We start from the raw sequence: 20,346 nt of genomic DNA, 5'->3' as shown, positions 1-20,346 counted from the left end.
CAAATGTAGGCTTTTGTCTGAGCTACAAGCAAGTCACTGTTGATGTTTTATACATTTTTCCTTTCCTAGTCTGCAAGCTATTGGAACAGCTCTTCAATTATTTGTCATTTCTTTTGTTGTTGTTGTGTTTTGTTGAGGTGAATCATCATGAAAACTAACTAGAGGAAAAAACCAAACACCCCAATCATCACACAAAGGACACTTCAAAACTACCCACATTTGATCATTGACTAAGCTCTTACTGAAAACAGCTTTATTGATAGTGATAAGGATACAGATACCACATACATTTTAGTTTGTTGTTCCTTATATAATACCAGAATGTTTTAAGCAAAGAATTTGTTTTGCCAAAATTTGCTGAATAAATACAAGGTTTTTTTTTTTTTTTTTTTTTTTTTTTAAGGAGTGTGCAAGACAAGTATTTTATCTCAAATTCTCTGGGAGGGAAATTTAGATGGTCTTTACCCTCTGAATGTGCTGCAGGGTAAATCTTTAATGTTTTAGATTCTTTAATTCTTATAATTACCACGGAGGAGTGTTTAGGTAATTGTGCTATAGTTTTTACTGCTATGAAGAGATATACTGAAAAATAGTTCCTTGTAATGCTGCCTTGTGCTAGAGAACGTATTCATCAGTGGCTCAGATGAGGACATAGCTCATTCAGAGAACATTCGTTCAGAAAAGAATGCAGAAGAGTCCTTCAAAGAAGATTACATACACATGTTTCTTTGTAACTCAGGGAAAAAATTAAACAAAGTGATTCTAGTTTCTTTTATCTAGTATCTTGCTTCAATTTCTGAAGATATTTGGCCAAGATAACCAGCAAAAAATTGACCTTTTAACACTTATGTATTTCCAGGGAAGCCTCTAGTTACATGCATGTAATTGGTGCTCCACCCTAAATCAGAACCTTTCAGGACTTTCTCACTTCCTTCTTTCCCCAATTACACCTCTTCGCTCTCTCGCACTCTCGTAACACCCCACTACCATTGAATCACTGATTAGAATTATGTTAATCTGTACCATCACTGACTTTCTATCCTAAGCCAGTCTTACACCAGAGGAAGTAAACATAAAACTCATCCAATGCCACTGAAAGCAACTGTGCGTCAGGGACAACAGCAGAGCACCAAGAGTCTAACTAAAAGCAGACAGACTACATTCAAGTCTTGCTTCTTCGAGACTTGCACATCAGGTCTTTGGCCCATTCAGAAAAAGAGAGCTTATTATTTCAGCTGCTGGGTAAGTTGCTACTGCTCTGATGGACTGAACTGATGCTTTTATTTAATCGCAGGACTTTGCGATTACAAAAATAGTACGCATTACAAAAATAATATGTCCTTTTCTTTCAGAAAAATAAAAGGAGGTCCAAGTTTGGATCCTGAGGCTGGAAGTGTAACTGAATGTAAACTTAAAACACATTAAAAATGAAATCGTTTTCCAGCTGGGAAGCATGGACAAACCGTCACATTTTCTAGGAGCGATGGCTCCGACACATGAAACGGGACACACATTATTTTGATTCTATAGACCTCCATGTCTTTCAGTTGTCAGGGAGGGATGTCCCAGGATATAATACCTTCACCCACCCTATGTTCCATGCTTTCTACCAATTTGCTATGCCAGAAATTCCAGTATTTGAAATTCATGTTATTGTCCTAACTGTTGTAACAGAAGATAGAACAGCAATGCACCCAGGAACCTGGTAAGCCCAGACCGGTGTGTTTTCGGAGTCTTCAGATAAACAATGTTGAAAATACATTACATGGTCATTTCAAATGATTAATCCAGCTCTAACATGTCTTCAGTCTTGTGTCTAGAAAGCCACTGCCAAGTCTGTGTACAACCTCTTACCAAGCTCTGAAGGCTGAAAAATCCTCTAGTTTCAATCTCTCCTCATTCTTCCAAGATAAAATATTAGAACTGATTGATTCCTATTTCATTCCAAGCCTTAGGCCCACCACTTCACAAAACCCCTAGGATCTCAGTGGGAGATGCATCTACTAGTGTACATCAGGGATTATGCCTATTTGCCCACTTATGACCTGTGATCCATAATAAATCACCTTTGTTTTCCTCTCAAAATTTATAACATACTACAGGCTGCTCAATTGTACAGGAATATACATTTATACCAAACTAAAAGATGTCATAGTCACCCTCACATAGGTTTTGTCAGTTGTGGCCAAAATAATTTATTAAACATGAAAAGTTTATTTTACCCAGGATGCTGCAAGGACAAAAGTTATCTATAGTTTGCACAGTGATAGCTCAAGGGGCTCAATGATTTAACTTGCTCCATGAACTAGTTTCTCAGACAGCTTAATTTTCCAGTGTGGACAGAGAAGGAGTCAAGGGAATAGGTGCCCTTAGATCTGCTCCTACTTGGAGAAGCTCTGAATGTTCTGTGTGTTGTGGGGGAGGAAACAGCCCAGTGTTTTTACATTAATAATGCCTCGTTCTCAGCTTACAGTGTTGTACGCTTTACCAAGTGGTACCATGAAATACGCAGAGATTGAACTTCTCATGAGGGGCAATGATATATAATTGTTCCACAAAGTGTACTATATGAACCACTTTTCACAGTGCAAATAAGATATTTTAAATATAAATATTGTAACTCTAGCAATAACCTATCTACACAAGGTAGGAGAAATGGGATTAATGAAAACCCAGTTAGATTTCCACATATCTCATGGTTAACCATTTAAATAGTTTTATTTTTCAAAACCCAATTGCACATAACCCATAATTGATAGGCCACGTCTCCAAAACAAATAAACCACCAAAGAATAAAGTGATAAATTATAAGAAAGGAAAATATGTATCATTTACTACAATCATTCCCTTGCTCCAAAACTTGGCAAATATATAAGAAAAATGATATCAGGTGGATACACTTTAATTTGCAAAGCTAATTTGGAGCAGATGACGTTAAAACATATAGAACAGAATGGGCACTGATATTTCCATGTGAAATGAATGTGTTAGAGTTTTAATTAAGAAATCAGGAGGATTGCTATGAAATTGGAAACAGTGACATTTACCAACAGGAGAAGCCGTTTATCCTGTTATTGCCAAACCCAAGAATTCCAAATGTTCTCTTCATTCTCATCCATATAAAAAATGGGGGAAATCAAATTATTGTTATCAGCTGCATAACCTTTGGGCTCTATAAACTTTAAGTTAATGGTCCTTATGGCCATAGTCTTATTTGGTGTTCTTCCTGGGGCTTATATTAGGGTCAAGGTTGCATTTTGGCGTAGTTTTTAGGGTCAGAGTAAGGCTCCCATGATACTCACGATTCCTTTAATAGGGGACTAAGGTTAAAGTGCAGATACTTCTAGGAGAAACAACAAAATGACCTAAATTTACACCATAAGCTAAAGGACTAGTAGTTCCTTCTTTGAGAGCAGTATTTTTCCATAGCAAATACCCTGGGGGACTGAGGCACAGAGGAAGAGAATAAGGGATAAACCAAAGGGATCAGTGTGACAGTTCCAGGGCGGAATCCCTGTTAGTTTCCAGTCAAACTTTGTTTTAAGCTTTATGACTATCATGGGACGCCTTTCAGTATTCTTTACTCTGTCATGTATAGAAAAAGAAACTGCATTTAAATGTAGAATTAAGTCTTTACGGGTACAGATGGACTTCCATTTTAAAATAAAAGCTATAAATAAATACTTTTAACTTCCTAAAGAAAAAGACGAGAGAAGAAGATAAACTTTCGGGCATGAAATTGCTTACTCACATATGCTTCATGTGTACTAAAGGGTAGAAGAAAAATCTCAAATGTGGGTGTAACCGCTATCCACGAAGGGAACATGCCCCGGTGGAAGAGTGCCTACAACGAATTCTGTCTGCCACCCAGTGGCCGCTGAAATAAATGCTTTCTTTTCTTTGTTGGCCAGGGCCCTGTATTCGGCTTTAAAAAAAAAGAAAAAATAAATAAATAAAAGACACAGAGGTAGATTACGCCCGCCATACCAGGAATTTTAAAACTACCAAGACATACGCCTCGATATAGTGTAAGATACAATCACTGTAGTAAATGTTATATATTTTCCTTTTCGCTAACCCAAAGGTAACCCAGGAACACCTATTTGCCCTTCCTGCGTCCCCGCATCTACCTGGGTTCAGATACTGACTGGCACCGAGGACACCGAGCTGGCTCGGGATTCCCGGGTCACGCTGTTGGGCATCGAGAGGGTGCAGCAGGACACGCCCACGGTGGCCTCGGGCAACTCGTCGTCCTCGGTCCACTGGTTGAGCTCCGGGCTGAAGCACTGGATGCACTTCTTGTACTTCTTCTCGCCCTCGTTCCAGCCCCCCAGCAGGTAGGCGCGGCCGTGCAGCGCCGAGGCGCCCGCAGTACTCACGCCCACCAGCAGCGGCGCCGCGAAGCTCCACTGGCCGGTGGCCGGGCTGTAACACTCCACGGTCAGCACGTCCACGCGTTCCCCGCGCGGCCCCAGCTGGCTGCCCCCCATCACGTACACCCTGTCGCCCAGCGTGACCGCGCAGTGCCAGCCTCGGGGCGTGCTCAAGCCCGGCAGCTCCTGCCATGAGTCGCCGGTCGGGTCGTACGCGCACACGGAGCGCGAGTACGCGCTGCCGATGTACCCGCCGGTCACCAGCACGCGGCCGTCGGTGACCGCGCTGGCGTGGCAGCAGCGCGCCACCTCCAGGGGCGTCTTGGGCTGCCACTGATTGGTGGAGGGCACATAGCACTCGAGCGAGGCCAGGCTGCCCTCGGTATTGCGGCCGCCCACGGCGTAAAGGAGCCCGTTGAACACGCTCAGGCTGAAGTGCGTGCGCTTCTGGTTCATGTTGGCCAGGTGTATCCAGGTGTTGAAGCGGGGATCGTATCTGAAAATGGCAGAGCAAGTGTGACAGCCTTGTTGGCGGCAGCCAGGGAACCCACGTGACTCCACAAACCATAGCGTGGAAATGCAAGGAGGCTACGCTACGCACAGAGCGCAGCTCCGCACCTGGAGGCTGGTGTTTGTTTCTCAGCCTCTCCATGCAAGGAGGCTACGCTACGCACAGAGCGCAGCTCCGCACCTGGAGGCTGGTGTTTGTTTCTCAGCCAGTGAATAAGTGTGACACTTGATAAAGACCAGACGGGCATTGTGACTCCCCCTAGTCCCGTTTATAAAACCACTGCCTTTATCGGGCCTCTTGGAGAAGTCCCCACAGAGACCAACCTGTCAGTCCCTCTTCTTCCATACTCCACACTGTCCATCATCGGGGAGGGCTTATGAGATGCGCTTGTGCGGGAGGCGGTGGAAGCTGGGTATTCGTGGCAATCAGAAAGGGAACACTGCCACATTTAAGTCAGTTCCACACATCTTCAGACACCAGCCATCCCTGGCTTGTTCTTACTGCTTAATTAAGATAGGAGTTGGCTAATTGGATTTCTCCATGTCTGGAAAACATCTTCTCATGGATACACCTGACCTGATCACTGCACAAGTAAAGCTAAGTCACTCAACCAAGTCTTCTATTCTCTGTTTAGAATGAGATCAATGGAACTCGTGTCCAAAAGCACCACCAGAGGCTTAACTTTTGATATTTCTCTATTTTCTAGCACTTATTAGTAGGTAAGATATTTTAGTTTAGAGATATATTTTTTCAGTGTTCTATATCACAGTTATTATACCATAACCACTGAAATCAATACTGCAAAAACAGTTACTCGAATACTTAACAGAGTTATCAGCAGGAGGAAAATAAGCAGTCATAGAAAAACTGTTTTATCTGCTTACATAGTTTCAAAGTATTGTAAACACAGACCTCCCTGCATTAGTTTGATGTTCATTTTTCTCCCATTTAACCTCCAAATCAAAACTTAACTACACTTATAAATTAAAGGGCAAAAATCAGTTAATTGTTTGGATTCATTTAAATGACACACAGACATATGATGAAATAATAAAGAATATTTTTCATGATATACTTTATAAATTTTCAGATCTTGCTCATTAGTTATGTTCGACTTTGTATTTCTACCATGATATAAGCATGACTTCCTGACATTTCATATATATGAGAGTGTTTTTTATTATAAATATACAAAAACACCATGGCATCTGAATTCCATTTTCTGAAGGATATACCTTTACTGTTTCCACATGCATCAAAGATATTGACATTTTTTATAGTATTCAGCCTTCAAAAAATATTTAGAACTAATTACCTGCCACATTTTAATGATCTCATTGTATTTGCCAATTAGGAATCTGACAGTCATTAGTAACAGTCACTTAAAAGAAATTTTGTATTATTTTGATTTTTCTTACCACTTAGTGTTAAAAACTAAATCTGTACCCAGTTTCTTTTCAGAAAAACAGTGTACTGTGAAGGGCACCTTACTATAAATGAGAGAATGTGTACCACTCACTTGTGGCACAAGTTGTCTAGGTATCAGATTTCTCACATGTAAAATCAGCATAACCACATCTTCCCGGCTCATTTCATTGGCTTATTCAGAAATACAGAGTGCATTTTATATATGCACATACTTCATGTAATGTGGACTGTTGTATATATGTAAAGTGGCATTATTATTATTATTGATTTACTGAGCCAATGAACTAAGCTAACAGGCAGGACTCATTTACTTCTATGTCAGGGCAATTTCCTCATAATATTGAACCATTTCAGTTCCTAATAAAGAATCAAATACCTGCAAAAATTGCTGACTGCATGCTTGGCTTGATTTCTTGCATCATTCTGGTCTTCACCACCGGCCACATAAAGAAATCCGTCCATCACAGCCACACACTGATTAAAACTCTTGGCTGGCATTTCTGTCAGCTTGCTCCATCCGTTTTCAGGGTCTCTGTACAGGATGTCTCTACTAAGGGACTTCTCAGTAAGGCCTGGACGTCCCCCAACAGTGACAAGGACTCGACAGCCCCCGCGGATTCTCGTGCGCCTAGACTGCAATGTGTTTTGATGATATGGAAGTAAGTGGTAATTCATAGCATCTACAAGAAGTTTGTGGCAATCAGCATCTTGCATCATTCTTGGTACAGACTGAACATAATTGACCAGGTCTTGTGCAGAGATGGTACCAAAGCGGATATTGCTCAGAAGATCTGCAGCGTATTTCACTCTCTTTTGGTCAAATTCTAACCATTTCATTGCAATCTGGAATGCTACTATTTCAGAAGGCAACTGTAAGTCATCATCTATAAGAAGTTCATTAATTTGCTCAAATGTAAGTTTCAGAAACTGATCGGATTCTGAAAATTCAAGGAAGTTATCCCGGATAAATTTTTGGGCGGCTGCTTTAGCATTTTTCAGGGAGTATGTTTCAGCAATGTTAGCAATGTACATGCAATTCTCAACACTCATCTCTCGGATCAGAAAATCACTGCACATCTTTACAAGGGTATGGATCTGAAGATAGACAGCAGCAGAAATAATGCTTCCTATTGTATACAAAGAGAGCGTCAGCTTTCCGGTGTAGGCGTATGTGATGACAGTAGCCAGGCCCAGCGGTGAGATATCATTGAGATCCACCCTTTGGGTAGATGGGTCTTTTTTTAGGATGTTGTAAAAGTATTCACTGCACGAAGCCATCACTGACTTGTGAACATCAAAGGACTTTGTTTTGGTGCCAATGACTAGGTCGCAAAGGAAGTTCTCCTGCCTCATTTTACTTAAGCCTTCCAAGAGGTTGGGGCCATAAGAAGCATCTGTTAATTCAGAAGAAATACAGCTAAGGCCATTGCCTCCCTCTAGGAGCCCATTCAAAGTATTTAGTTTGTTTAGGGGGCTATCTTCTACAATTATGGTCATCTCATTGATATCTCCTTTGCTCTTTCTGACAGTCTTCTTTTTGGGGGCCATGTTGGCAAACACACTGGCACAGGCAAGATCTTGCTAAAAAAAAAAAAAAAGCATGGTTTTATTTTTTTAATTTTTTTATTATGTTATGTTAATCACCATACATTACATTTTATTTTAACGGCGCTTTGGACTTTGAAATGCTACATTGAGAAACTGTTCTTTTTCATAATAGTTTTTAAATGACATAATGTATATTAAACCTCAAAGTGGATTTAAAGACTTACATTGAACTAAATGCACATTTTATTGATGCATCAAGCACTGAAGACAATTCTAGAAAGATTTATATTATCAAATGAGACCGCTCAATAGCTATACTGCTAAGTCATTTTAAACAGCAGAAGTGACCAAATACTCTCTGATCTAGCTGTACAGCAATTCTAGAATAGTAGTTAAACATCATTTGAATGGCTTAGTTTACTCTCCTGAAAAAGTGAATTATAACTCTGAAGTTTTTCTCAAAAAAATGCTAAAATTCAGGAATCCATGTAAAATGTATTATATATCAGAATAACTGTGGAATTTAAAAGTCAACAGGTATGGACTTGTAGCAATACATTTGTTCAACTGATTTCTACTCTACATAGTCACTAAAATAACTTCCAAATGGATGAAATCTCTAAATCACACTCACACACACACACACACACACACACACACACACACACACACACACACAAACTAGAACAAAGTAGGTTTTTGTTTGTCTTAATTTTAGGGTAGGAAAGGCCCTCTTAAGCATAACCCAAAACCTAGAAGCCATAGGGAAAAAGGCTGAAGTATCTGAAAACAAAAAAACAAAAAGACAAGAAAACAAAAAAACCCCCAAAACTTCTATAAAACAATATCAACTATTTAAAAGACAAGCAATTGATAGTGAAAGATGTTTGTAACATTCTTGACAGATAAAAGGTTAATTGACATGTTTACAGAGCTCCAATAATTAGTGATTAGGAAAAGGTAATCCAAATAAAAATTATCAAAGACTCTGACTAGGTAACTAGGTTGTTCACAGAAAATAAAATAGAAATAGTTGATAAATACTTTTTTTAAAGATAAACTAATTACAATCAGGGAACTGTCAACTGAAGTACAGAGGTCTTTTTTATTTTTTTGTGGACACATTTTGCATATCAGATGGTTAAAATATTTTTTAATATTCACAATATCAGATATTGCTGTGGTACTCTCCATACATTATTGATGGGAGTATAATTGATACAGTCTTTGCTTTGACATTAAATCTAAATCTAGGAATGTGCTCATAGAGATATATCCTCATAAAGATATATTTATATGGATAATAACCATTTCCACTATCAATGTTAGAAATATTTGCGCCAGTTTTTTATTTGTTTGTTTTGAGAGCGAGAGAGTGAGTGTGAGTGAGCAGAGGAGGGGCAGAGGGAGGGGGAGAGAGAGACTCTTAAGCAGACTCCATGCCCAGCGTGGAGCCCAACATAGGCTCAATTTCATGACCCTGAGATCATGACCTGAGCCAAAACCAAGAGTTGGATGCTTAACCAACTGAGCCACCCAGGCACTCCAATATTTGAACCAGTTTTTAAACCTGTATGAAGTGGTCTAAACCTTTAAGGTAGCTCTGAGCAGCTTTAGTATTAAACAGACTTGAAATAAAGTAAGTTTAGCAAATACATGCATAGCCCTTAAAATATCATTGATTAAAATGTTTTAGAATTTTTCAAAATATTGAGCATAGTCATCAGAAAATGTTATACTTGGACTTTTTCAATGGATTTTACTTACAGCATGGTGGCATTCACTTTTTTGTGAGATTACTCTTTTTTTTTAAGATTATAAAATCAGTATGTGTAAATTCAACAATTCACAGTTTGGTATATATTGTTCCAGATAATTTGCTATGCTTATACAAACTCGTATCTGCACACTTTTGAGCAGTGGTGTGCTGATAAATCAGCTCTTTAGAGGGGGGAGCCCTTCTTTGTAAGGTGTGGATTTCTTTGGGCAAATACACTTATTGTAGCTGATTTTAAGCTATCTACTGCTTAACAACCCGCTTGTCAAATTCCTGAAAGTGTGACAATTGGTTCTCATGAGCCACCACAAGTCAGCTTCAGCGTACCAATCTATGAGAACTTACATCAAAGCATGTTTATGCTTTATTATTCAGCAGTTTGCTTTTTTCACCTAGCAGTAACAATGTACCTCCTTCCATATCAGTACACATATAAATTTACACTATTCTCTCTAATAGTTGCATAGTATCCCATACTAAAGATATATTAAACTTACGCTATTCTTTTCCTACTGATGGACATTTAGGTATTTAGGTGTTTCATAGTTTATTGAGGGGTGTGTGTATGTATGTGCCTCTTTTAAGTCACACTGTTGAGTTCATCCTGAAGGGTGAAACTTGGCTTTGATCCCCCCTGAAAGGCCCTTCAATTTAATTACTGGAATGTATGTTTAAAAATTCCATAACCTTTCTATTGTGTTTGTCCTTATTCCTTTCCACATGGAAGAAGCATAGTAAGTAGGTAGGAAACAAAGATCTATCTCTTTGCCAGGGCTTTTGTCTTCCTCATTAAGCTCAAATTGTCATATTCATACTGATATTTGGTTTACGAACTGCAGCACATTTGTCCTTCCTCCTTCTTTCTTGCAAGCAATGCCAGATGCAACCTTACCTTATGAAATAGATTTTCAACCCACCATCAGTTTAGTCTTCAAATGCATTTGACTTAGGTGGTAAGTGTCCCCGTGATGGATTTTTCTGGGGGAAATTTTAAAAAATTTTGTTCAGCAAGCAGTTATCAGACACCTCCTGCTGTGTAGGCAGCACTGTGCTGGAAATGATGGAGCCATAGAATATGGAAGTTATCTGAGACAGACAAGACATGACAAGTACAAAATGGTAACAAGTAACTACGCAAGCACAGCAGAATATTTTTTTTTAAGCATCAGTTTCTACCATCTGGAGTAGAAGCACCAATGTGTCTTTGGGAAAAGTCTTGTCTATTTTCCTAGAAGAACCCCTTTGGAGAAGTTTCTGCTCATGTAGTGTAGGGCTTATAACCACTCATTATTTTGAAGGAAATTCTGAACTTGAGGAGTAACATGGATGTTTTAGACTGAAATGGTAAATATTCTGTTTATCTATCATTAAATGATTACAGTAGTCCCCTTTCTATCTGTGGTTTTGCTTTCCTCAGTTTCAGTTACCCATGGTCAACTATGGTCAGGAAGCAAAAATCCTCCTGACATATCATCAGAAGGTCAATGGTAGCCTAATGCCACATCACAATGCCTACATCATTCCCCTCACTTCATCTTATCATTTAGGCATTTTATCATCTCACATCCCCACAAGAAGGGTGAGTACAGTACAATAAGCTATTTTGAGAGAGAGACCATGTTCACCTAACTTTGATTACAGTATGTTGTTATAATTGTTCTATTTTATTATTAGTTACTGTTGTTAATCTCTTACTGTGTCTAATTTATAAAACAAACTTTATCACAGGTATATATGTATAGGAAAAAACATAGTATATCTAAGCTTCAGTACTGTTTGCAGTTTTAGGCATCACCGGGGGGCTTGGAATGCCTCCCCTGTGGATAAGGGGCAACTCCTGTTTTCGCTGGCAGCATACCGGGTGGTATTTAAATATTCAACAACTGATAAAACAGGGCACCTACTAAACAGTATGGATTCATAGGCCACAGTTCTGGAGCTGAGTTCCAGAAGCTTTCCTGGAGGACTCTGTGTAAGTCTTCAGTTGCTGGATAATAGTGGGGGCTTCTCAGAGAAGGATGGAGGGGTGGGAGGGATTCAGGGGGAGGTCAGGGCAGCAACTACTTGGCTGTTTATTTGCCCATTTACCAACTCTTTACAGAAGGATCTCTCTATTTTAGCAACTGGTATACTGTACTGAATCATTCTTGTCCTTGGGACAGGGTGTAATTTTGAGGTTTCTGGAGAAAAGAGAGAATCTGGCCTCGACAACACAGCAATATGATGGGGCTAAGGAGACAAAGGACCAGCAGGGAATTCCAAAAGAATCCAAAGGTGGACTGTAGGAGCACTAATATATGATTTCCAGTTTCAAATCTTCTTTTTCTACATTGTTATTCTCCTATATCAGACTTAATTGAGGTATCAAGTATCCTTAATTAAGTTTGATAAATTGCTGACTAGCTCACTCTGCCTTTAGGAATATCATATAGTATTGTTGGGAAGACCCCAGCCTCTGAAGGACCACTTAAGTTTAGGAAGGAGCTCTAGGGAGTGAGGGGGTGGGCATGGATTGGGGGGGTAGGGGGAGAGGTAGGGGAAACTACCAAGGGTCTATAGGGAGTGTAAAAAGCAGGATGATTTTGTAGAGGAGTCAAGAGTTGGAAAAAAGAAATAGCATAGGGTGAGTCCCCCTACCCTTGCAAGATTTTGGGGTGTTTTTTGTTTTTTGGGGGGCTTTTTGGTGGTTTTTCACCTAAGAGCAGACTGCAATTGGTACTTTACAGGGCAGCTACAACTCCAACAGGAAGTATTGCTGCATGGAAGAAACAGAGGATAGAGTTTGTGGCAACCACATCCTCTGGAAAGTGAGCTGGGAATTTTGGGAAAGAGAGAGCCCAAAAGGGAAAACTCAATGGAAACTTAAAGCTTCAGGAAGGAATGAAGAGCATCAGAAATAATAAATACCTGGATGCATATAAAAGACTTCTTTTCCCCTCTGAACTTCTTTAAAATGCATATAACTCTTCAAAGCAAAACTGATAACATTGTCTTGTGGGGTTTCTAACATTTCTAGATGTAGCACATATGACAACTACAGGATAAAGGATGGGGTGATGGTAAGTGAATCTATACAATCACAAGGTTTCTATATTTTATGTAAAGTGGTAAATATTAACTTTTGTAGCTGTGAGAGTTTAACTTTGCATATTGTAATCTCTAGATTAGTGCTGGCCAATAGAAATATAACATGAGTCACATATGCAATTAAAAAATTTCCAGTAGTATGACATTAAAATGTTAAAAAGAAACAGGTGAAATTAATTTTAATAATATAGTTTATTCAACCTGATATCTACAGAATATTATAATGTCTATATGTAATTGGTATAAAATTATTAATGTGATATTTTACATTTTTTTAATCCTAAGTCTTCAAAACACAAAGTGTATTTATATTAAATGAGCACAGCTCATTTTGGACCAGCTACACTTCAGGTGTTCAATAGCCACATGTGACTGATGACTGGTACTGGTAATGGATAGTAGAGCCCTAAAACAACCACTGAAAGAATGCAAAGTATAGCTGAAAAGCCAATAGGTAAATTTAAATGGAATTCAAAAGAGGGCAGCAAAGTTGGAACAGAGGGACAAACATTAGAGGAGACAAAAAAAAAAAAACCTCCAAATAATTTAATGGTACACCTAAATCCAATTGTATTACTTATTGTATTAAACATTGTAATTAAAAGACACAGGTTTTCAGAATGGATAAGAAAGGCAAGACCCAAATATATGCTGTCTACAAGAGATTCACTATAAATATAAAGACACAGATAGGTAAAAAATAAGTGGGTACAAAAAGATTTACCATGGAAATAGTAGACGTAAGAAGACTGGAGTGGGTATGTTAATATCCAGGTGAAATACACTTCAAGAAAAAAACAATTACCAGTGATGAAGAGGGAATTTCATAATGATTAGAAGTTCAAATCATCATGGGATATAACAAATATAAATGTATATGTGCAAATAACAGACCTTCAAAGTTATGTGAAGCAAAACAATGTGACTGAATTAAAGGGAGAAATAGGCAATTCCTCAATTATATTTGAAAATGTTAATAACGGTCTCTCAGACAGAAAACATCAGTAAAGGTATAGATTATCTGAACAACATTATTAATCACCCTGACTAAATTGATATTTCTAGAACATTACACCCAACAAATGCAGAATAAAAATTCTCCTCAAGTGTAAATGGTACACTCACGAAGATAGACCCTATGCTGGACCACAAAACATGTCTTCATAAATTTAAAAGCACTGAAGTCATACAGAGTATATTCTCTGATCATTTTGATGAAGTGGTGTGAGGATGGGAAGGTTTGCAGATAATAGGAGTCTTGCTGGTCCTGGTACCAAACAAAGGATTTTTAAGAGGAGTGGATATTGGAGGGAGAAGGTCATTAGAAGTAGAGGAAATGCCTCATGCTGAAGCAGGGAGCCATGACTCAGCATGGTATGCGCAGACTCAGATAGCCGAGTCATGAGGGAGACAGTGGGTGGGCCTATTAGGCCAATACATAAAGGATGTTGGATGCTGGGAAGGGTTTGAACTCAATAAATTCCTTTACGATCGAGAAGGATTAAGAAATCTCCAGGAAGGGAGAAGACAATCTGAGGCCCCAGTGAAATCAGTAGTTCTTCCAGGCCTTCCTTCTCTTATTTCCTGTTGCCACTTTTTATTTCCTTTATATATATATATATATATATATATATATATATATATATATATATATATATATACAGTTGACTCTTGAACAGCACAAGTTTGAACTGCGTGGGTCCACAATAAGTATATTGGAGATTTTTTGGGAGATTTGTAATAATTTGAAAACAGAGATGAACTATGTAGTCTAGAAATACTGAAAAATTAAGGAAAAGTTTGGTCTGTCATGAATGCATAAAATGTACATAGATACTAGTCTATTTTATCTATTTTACTACCATAAGATATACACAAATCTATTATAAAAAGTTAGATTTTGTCAAAACTTAGGCATACAAACACAGACCATGCATGGCACCATTTATAGTTGAGAGAAATGTGAACAAATGTAAAGATACAGTATTGAGGTCATAACTGCATAAAAGTAACGGTAGTCCATACTATACTACATAAGAATTTTGTAGCCACCTCCTGTTGCTATTGCAGTGAGCTCAAGTGTTGCAAGTATTCTCTTAACATGCTGTGTGACCCTAATCATTTCTGCATAAAGAGTTTGTCTCCCCAGTAAATTGTGTATGGCAGTAGTTCAGTTTTTGGGGAGTCAAAAGTTATATGCAGATTTTTGATTATGTAGGAGGTTGGTGCCCCGAACCCCTGTGTTGTTCAAGGGTTAGCTGTTTATTATGGATATACCATTTTATTCTTTAAATGCTATTTTAAATAATGTCAATGAATTTAATTAATTTGATTTTAATATCATTAATTAATTTTTTAAGAAGATTGTATTTTACAGTAATTTTTACGCTCAGTGTGGGACTTGAACCCACAACCCTGAGATCAAGAGTCACATGCTCTACCTACTGAGTCAGCCAGGTGCTCCTATTAACACTTTAAATAATATTTTAATATATACATTTTTAAAATAAGAGAGGGCTTTTAGAGCCCTCAAAATCACTTTGTAGAGGTAACTGGCTTCTTTGGCTCTAGGGGAGGAGCAGGGAGAGAAACAGTCAGGAGACCATTGAAGAGACCACTGAAATCAGAGCCTACATTCAACTTCCTAGTGGCCATATTTTTCCAGAGATGCTCGCAAATTCAGTCTTTCTTTACTAGAGCTGCCACTGCATCCTTTTCCTAGGTGTGCACCTTGGAGGTGAGGCTGTATATCCACCTGCCCAGGTGTTCTTAGTCTGTGCCCTGTTCTTCCAATGAGGACACCACAGACCCCTCAGAGAAGCCTGAGGGTCAGTCACCGCTCTGAGGCTGGACAAATCTAGAGTGTAACCTAGACATTAAGTAATAAATTTTGAAAGCATTCCATTCTTATTGATTCAATTATATATTAATTCAGAGTTGGATGAGGGTTTTAGTTATTATTTTTTTAAAGCTTTTTTCTTTTCCTTTTTTTTAAACTGAGTGAGTGTCTTGTGGCCAGCTGCTCAGGGATTCTCCGGGCTTGGTAGCAGGGCAATCACCATGGCTACCATTGCCAGGGCAGGGCTTTGACTGGGGTCATGGTCTGCGTGGTAAGGAGCACACAGCCTTGCTGAGGTGCCCATGGCTGGGAGAGTTTCAAGACTGTTTCTCTGTTTTTCTTAAAGTACAACAAGCTTGATTCTCCCCACCCATCCAGCTCCAGTGAGCTGCAGGGCAGGGGAGCCCTCCCACCGGGGGATCAAAGAAAGGAAGAACTATACACACTCCCTGAGACAGCTACAACTTGCACTTTTCGCACAGCCCCTACCATAGTAAGACTTGCTGGAGAGAAGACCAGCTCCAGGAGGGGAGGTTGTGTAATGGAACGAGCAGCTATTTAGAGGCACTGCAAATCCTTTCCCATCTCTTTCCTTTTTGGGTGAAAGAAAAGACTTTGCACAGGGTGCAGAGGGTTACAGAAGGCTCCCTATGCTTCTAAACTATCCCTTCATTCTATGCAGAAAACCCAGAGAATTCTCTTTCTCTGATCACAGACACCACAGCCTCCTTCCCTCTCTGCTCCATCCAGGATTACCCAGAGCAGCCTCTTGGGTTCCTGGAAGAGCTGCTCATTAGCAACTAGAGAGAAGGGTAACAGAGATGCACCTCCACACTCTCCTCCCATTGTCCACCACAGATCTTGGCTCTCGTGTCATTTCTATTACAATAGTGTCACCATACATTCGGCATCCAATAAACAGCTGGGCAGTCATGTGAGCCATCGCATTTTTCATCGCCTTTTGTATTTGCCAAATTTAAGTACATTAATAATTATTCCTAAATATAAATCACCAAGCATGAATCTATATTATGTATTAATTGCAAATTGTTACCCCATTCTAATTAAAATAATAATTATATTGATTTATTAATTGAAGAACTTACTGTGTGTGCTGAGCCCTGGGTTAAGTACTTTACGTGACTTTATTTTTTTTTTAATTTAAGCATCACTGAAATCTGAAAAGATGGTTATATTATGTTCATTTTACAAATGAAGAGATTAAGATTCAGAGAGTTTAAAAACATATCCAAGGTCACACAAGCGTGCAACACATAGTGGAGCAAAGACTCAAACCCAGATTGAGTCCTGACCCCCATGATCGCCTCCCTTAAAGCCAGGGTAGGTTAAAATCTGTGGCACATTAAAAAGTTAGCTCTTTCCAGCATGAGAAGATAGAGACTGAGTGACACAGACCTGAGGTTGTCAAATAAAAATTCGGATATAGAGAACATGAAATGGTTCTTTCTAACTCCAAACACTGAAATAAGAGAATTGCCTTTTCGAATGTAAAATAAATCTGAGGATGAACAGAACCTGTGGATTTCTTAATCCTGTTATGGGTAGTAAAGATAGAAAACTTTTGGGTAAGCCAAAAATAGAAATAGGTTCAAGGAGATCCTGCATGAATTTGTTGATCAGAGCACAAAGCACTTCCTTTTAAGTGTTGGGTTGAATATGAAATTATCAATTTTTGTTTAAAAACAAATATTAATTCCATATGGTTCAACTTAGCTAGAGGCTTATGTCTGGCTTTTATCTATAAAGTATACAGAAACTATGCACAAAGTTAACTGTAATTCCATTCACCAAGACTGGATACAGGACACAAGGATCCAGTGCTAAAATTTTTGGTTTGGGTTTTGTTGAAATTTCAGGAAAATAGCTCTTTCTCTTCCTAGCCTTTTGTATGTTTATGTGTTGGGGGGTGGTTGGAAATGTAACTTTTCAGATTCATGTCTCTTTGGTTGTCACAGAACTGGAAATTGGGTTTTAGTGTTCTTTTTACTCTAACCATCTAATAGACCTATGGCAAAACATCAATGCATTAGGAATTCAGTTTAAACATCTGTCAGATGAGGATATGTGTACCTTTCAGTTCTAAAACTTGACACAGTGTTAAGAATAAACAGCTGGCTTTTGCTGCCAGAATTGTCAAAGTCTGGTCCTGAATCTTTTCTCCTCTCAGTATGGTTTTTCAGAATCCTAGGATCAACTGTATCAGATAAAGATACACCAACTGGGATGGAATTCTTCACCTGGAAGGCATGCAGCGGGGTCTGGGTTGCCAGAGTTAGCCAATAAAAATACAAGATGTCCAGTTAAATTTGAGTTTCAGATCAACCATGAGTCATATTTTAGAATAAGTATATCTCCTGCAGTATTTTGGGACATACTTATACAAAAAGTGGTTTGTGCTTTATCTGAAATTCAAATGTAGTCTGGGTGTTCTGTATTTTATCTAGAAACCCTGCTTGGGTTTTAAGTGAGTCCATGAATTCCATGGAAATTTCTAGAATATTATGAAACATGTTATGCATGTGTGTTTATGTGTCTTCTGTGGAGTGGGCCTAGAGTTTACACGAGGTTCTGAAAAAGACCCCTGACCCAAAATAGACCCAGAACCACTGGGCTGAAGACGGTGCAGACAAGAAATGGTGACGTAATTCTACTCTCTTTGAGGATCGGGCAAGTCCCTGTGAAAGAATTATCCTAGAGGGAAGCTCCTCTTGGCCTGACACAGCTCTCAGATGAAAACCTCCTACCACTGATTATAGAAAAGAATTGTCGCTTTATATTTAAGAATATTCTCTTTTCTCCTGCCTTCTCCTCCTGCCTCCTGGGAGAGCCTCTCCACAGGGCAAGCTGAAAAGCCATGAGTGCTCAAGTGTCACTATCGTTCTCATGCCAGAATGAGCTGGGATCCCAGAATGTGTCCTTGCCAAAGGCGCAAATCAGCTGTGCCTTCCCCCTGTCCTGTCACATTCCAGTCACTGCATCTGTCCCAGCTCATCAGCACCAACTCCAGGAATAGAAACACTCCAGCTTCTGCTGCTTGCCATTTTAAGTTAAGTCCATTAAGGGGGGTTTTCCACTTCACCGTTTCACTTCTAACGTAAAACAGAGGTCAGGATAGCCATGGGTGCACATCAAGAACAAAAACTCATTTTATGGTTAAGTAAAACATGTGTTCTTTTTATAGGGGGAGTTTCTATTTTGCCAATAGGAACATTTCTGGGAATTCGAGGAGTCTCTGATTTTTGTGCTACCAATTGAGTTGAAACTGATTGCATTTCATCTAAACATATCATGTACTAAATGTTTACATGGTTCCTATAAAAATGAAGATGGAATTCTAAACTTCAGAACAAAACCTGCGGATTTTACTTTGTCCCTCCTTTCTCTATAAAATGAAGGAAGAAAAACATGCATTAGGCTTTAGAGACGGAAACTTATTAATGGGCATGACAAAGTAATTTTACTTTCTAAAGGCATCCCTCTCATGCATTTCTATTACTATGACATTCTCCTGATCTCTGGCGTTCTTTACATTTCGAGAGAATGTGTGCTGGCTCCCAGTTTCAGATCCAGAACATGAGCAACGTGGCCCGGTTGTAGACTGCCTGTCAGCGACATAGCTCCACCACCACGAGCTCGCGGACACCTCCACCCTCTCCCACCCACGCACCCATACACACCCTCAATTCTAGAAGACAGGGATTGGAGATCGTGGCCCCAGCTCCTTACCCTCCTGTGTGGCGTCTGGACGTGTGATGATGAGTTTTCAGCAGCAGGCTCCTCTTGGGAAGCAATCTGTGGAGAGAGAGGGAGAGGGACAAGGAAAATGTGGTGGGGAGCCACCAGCAGCCACCTGATGAGTCCCAGCAGCAGCAATTTCTGAAGCGACCCTGGGCGGTCCCAACTGGATGAGGCAGCACAGCCCACACTCCCCCAGCCAGCCTGCCACGGAGCGGGCGCTGCAGTCCCCTCTCCCTCTTTGGCCTTCAACTCCCGGCCTCCTGGGGCAGAGGCGGGGCTCTGGTTGGTGGAGAGGGGTTGGGTTTCTTGACCTGCTCAGTTGTCTAAAGAAAAAAAAAAAAAGGCAAGAGTCAGTCACCCGGGGTGGGAGGAAAGAAAATTAATTAGGTGGGAGTTGAATTGCTGGAAGCAGGGATTTCAGGGTACATACTTGGTAAGAAGAAGGGAAGTTTGTGAATAAAAAATGAGCTTCTAGAAAGGTAAATCGCCTGGTCACCTCAGGTCCTCTGAAAAGATAGAGTTTATAAATAGGCTGTTCTTTAGAAGAGGAGCGCATGTTTAGGAGGACAAGGTGCTTTCTTTGATACCTCACATGTGGCATCAACATGATTAGGGTCATGGTATTGTTTCACAGACTCAGGTTTGCGACCAGTCCTTGACTCTCCAGTGATCCATAGAGAGGTCTGAGGCTAACACACACTCTAGCACACACGCAGGTGTAGAAATATCTACTTTGGCAACACTCCATGTGGAAAACAAACAAAAAAAATCAAAGGATTACAACTGACCACAAGTTTTTGATAGATGCCAAGGGTGTGAAATGGCTGCTAAGAGTTAAAAGTGATATTAGACTGCAATAATGGAAAAATAGATCATGGAAAATTAATGTTGTGATTATTCTTCATTAGTCGGATGATGTGTTAGGCATCTCTTTGCCCGTTGGCACACTGGGAAGTTATTTTGCATCCTGAAGGAGGTGGTTGGAATGAAGAGAACTTCAGAAGCTGTGAATATTGGGACTATC

At 39.6% G+C, this 20,346-nt stretch overlaps 1 protein-coding gene across 1 annotated transcript; it reads right to left on the bottom strand.

Moving 5' to 3' along the window:
* Positions 1–236: 236 nt before the first annotated feature.
* KLHL31 (kelch like family member 31) lies at positions 237–19,551 on the bottom strand. Its single transcript, XM_027603136.1, has 3 exons — positions 19,311–19,551; positions 6,689–7,893; positions 237–4,869 (listed from the first exon to the last, which is right to left on the bottom strand). The coding sequence occupies exons 2-3, from the start codon at positions 7,858–7,860 to the stop codon at positions 4,137–4,139; spliced, it is 1,905 nt and encodes a 634-aa protein (XP_027458937.1). The 5' UTR covers positions 7,861–7,893; positions 19,311–19,551; the 3' UTR covers positions 237–4,136.
* Positions 19,552–20,346: the final 795 nt, after the last annotated feature.

The sequence above is a fragment of the Zalophus californianus genome, chromosome 7 (genome assembly GCF_009762305.2).
Source record: "Zalophus californianus isolate mZalCal1 chromosome 7, mZalCal1.pri.v2, whole genome shotgun sequence".
Taxonomy (NCBI): Eukaryota; Metazoa; Chordata; class Mammalia; order Carnivora; family Otariidae; genus Zalophus; species Zalophus californianus.
Note: the sequence above shows the minus strand (reverse complement) of the source record. Positions and strands in the feature narration are given on the sequence as shown.

What these genes read in the sequence shown, in the direction of transcription:
- KLHL31 (XM_027603136.1), bottom strand. Translation starts at nt 7,860, where the DNA reads ATGGCCCCCAAAAAGAAGACTGTCAGAAAGAGCAAAGGAGATATCAAT. An exon ending in GCAGTCAGCAATTTTTGCAG is followed by an intron (nt 4,870 to 6,688) that starts GTATTTGATTCT and finishes TGCCATTTTCAG; the next exon opens with ATACGATCCCCGCTTCAACA.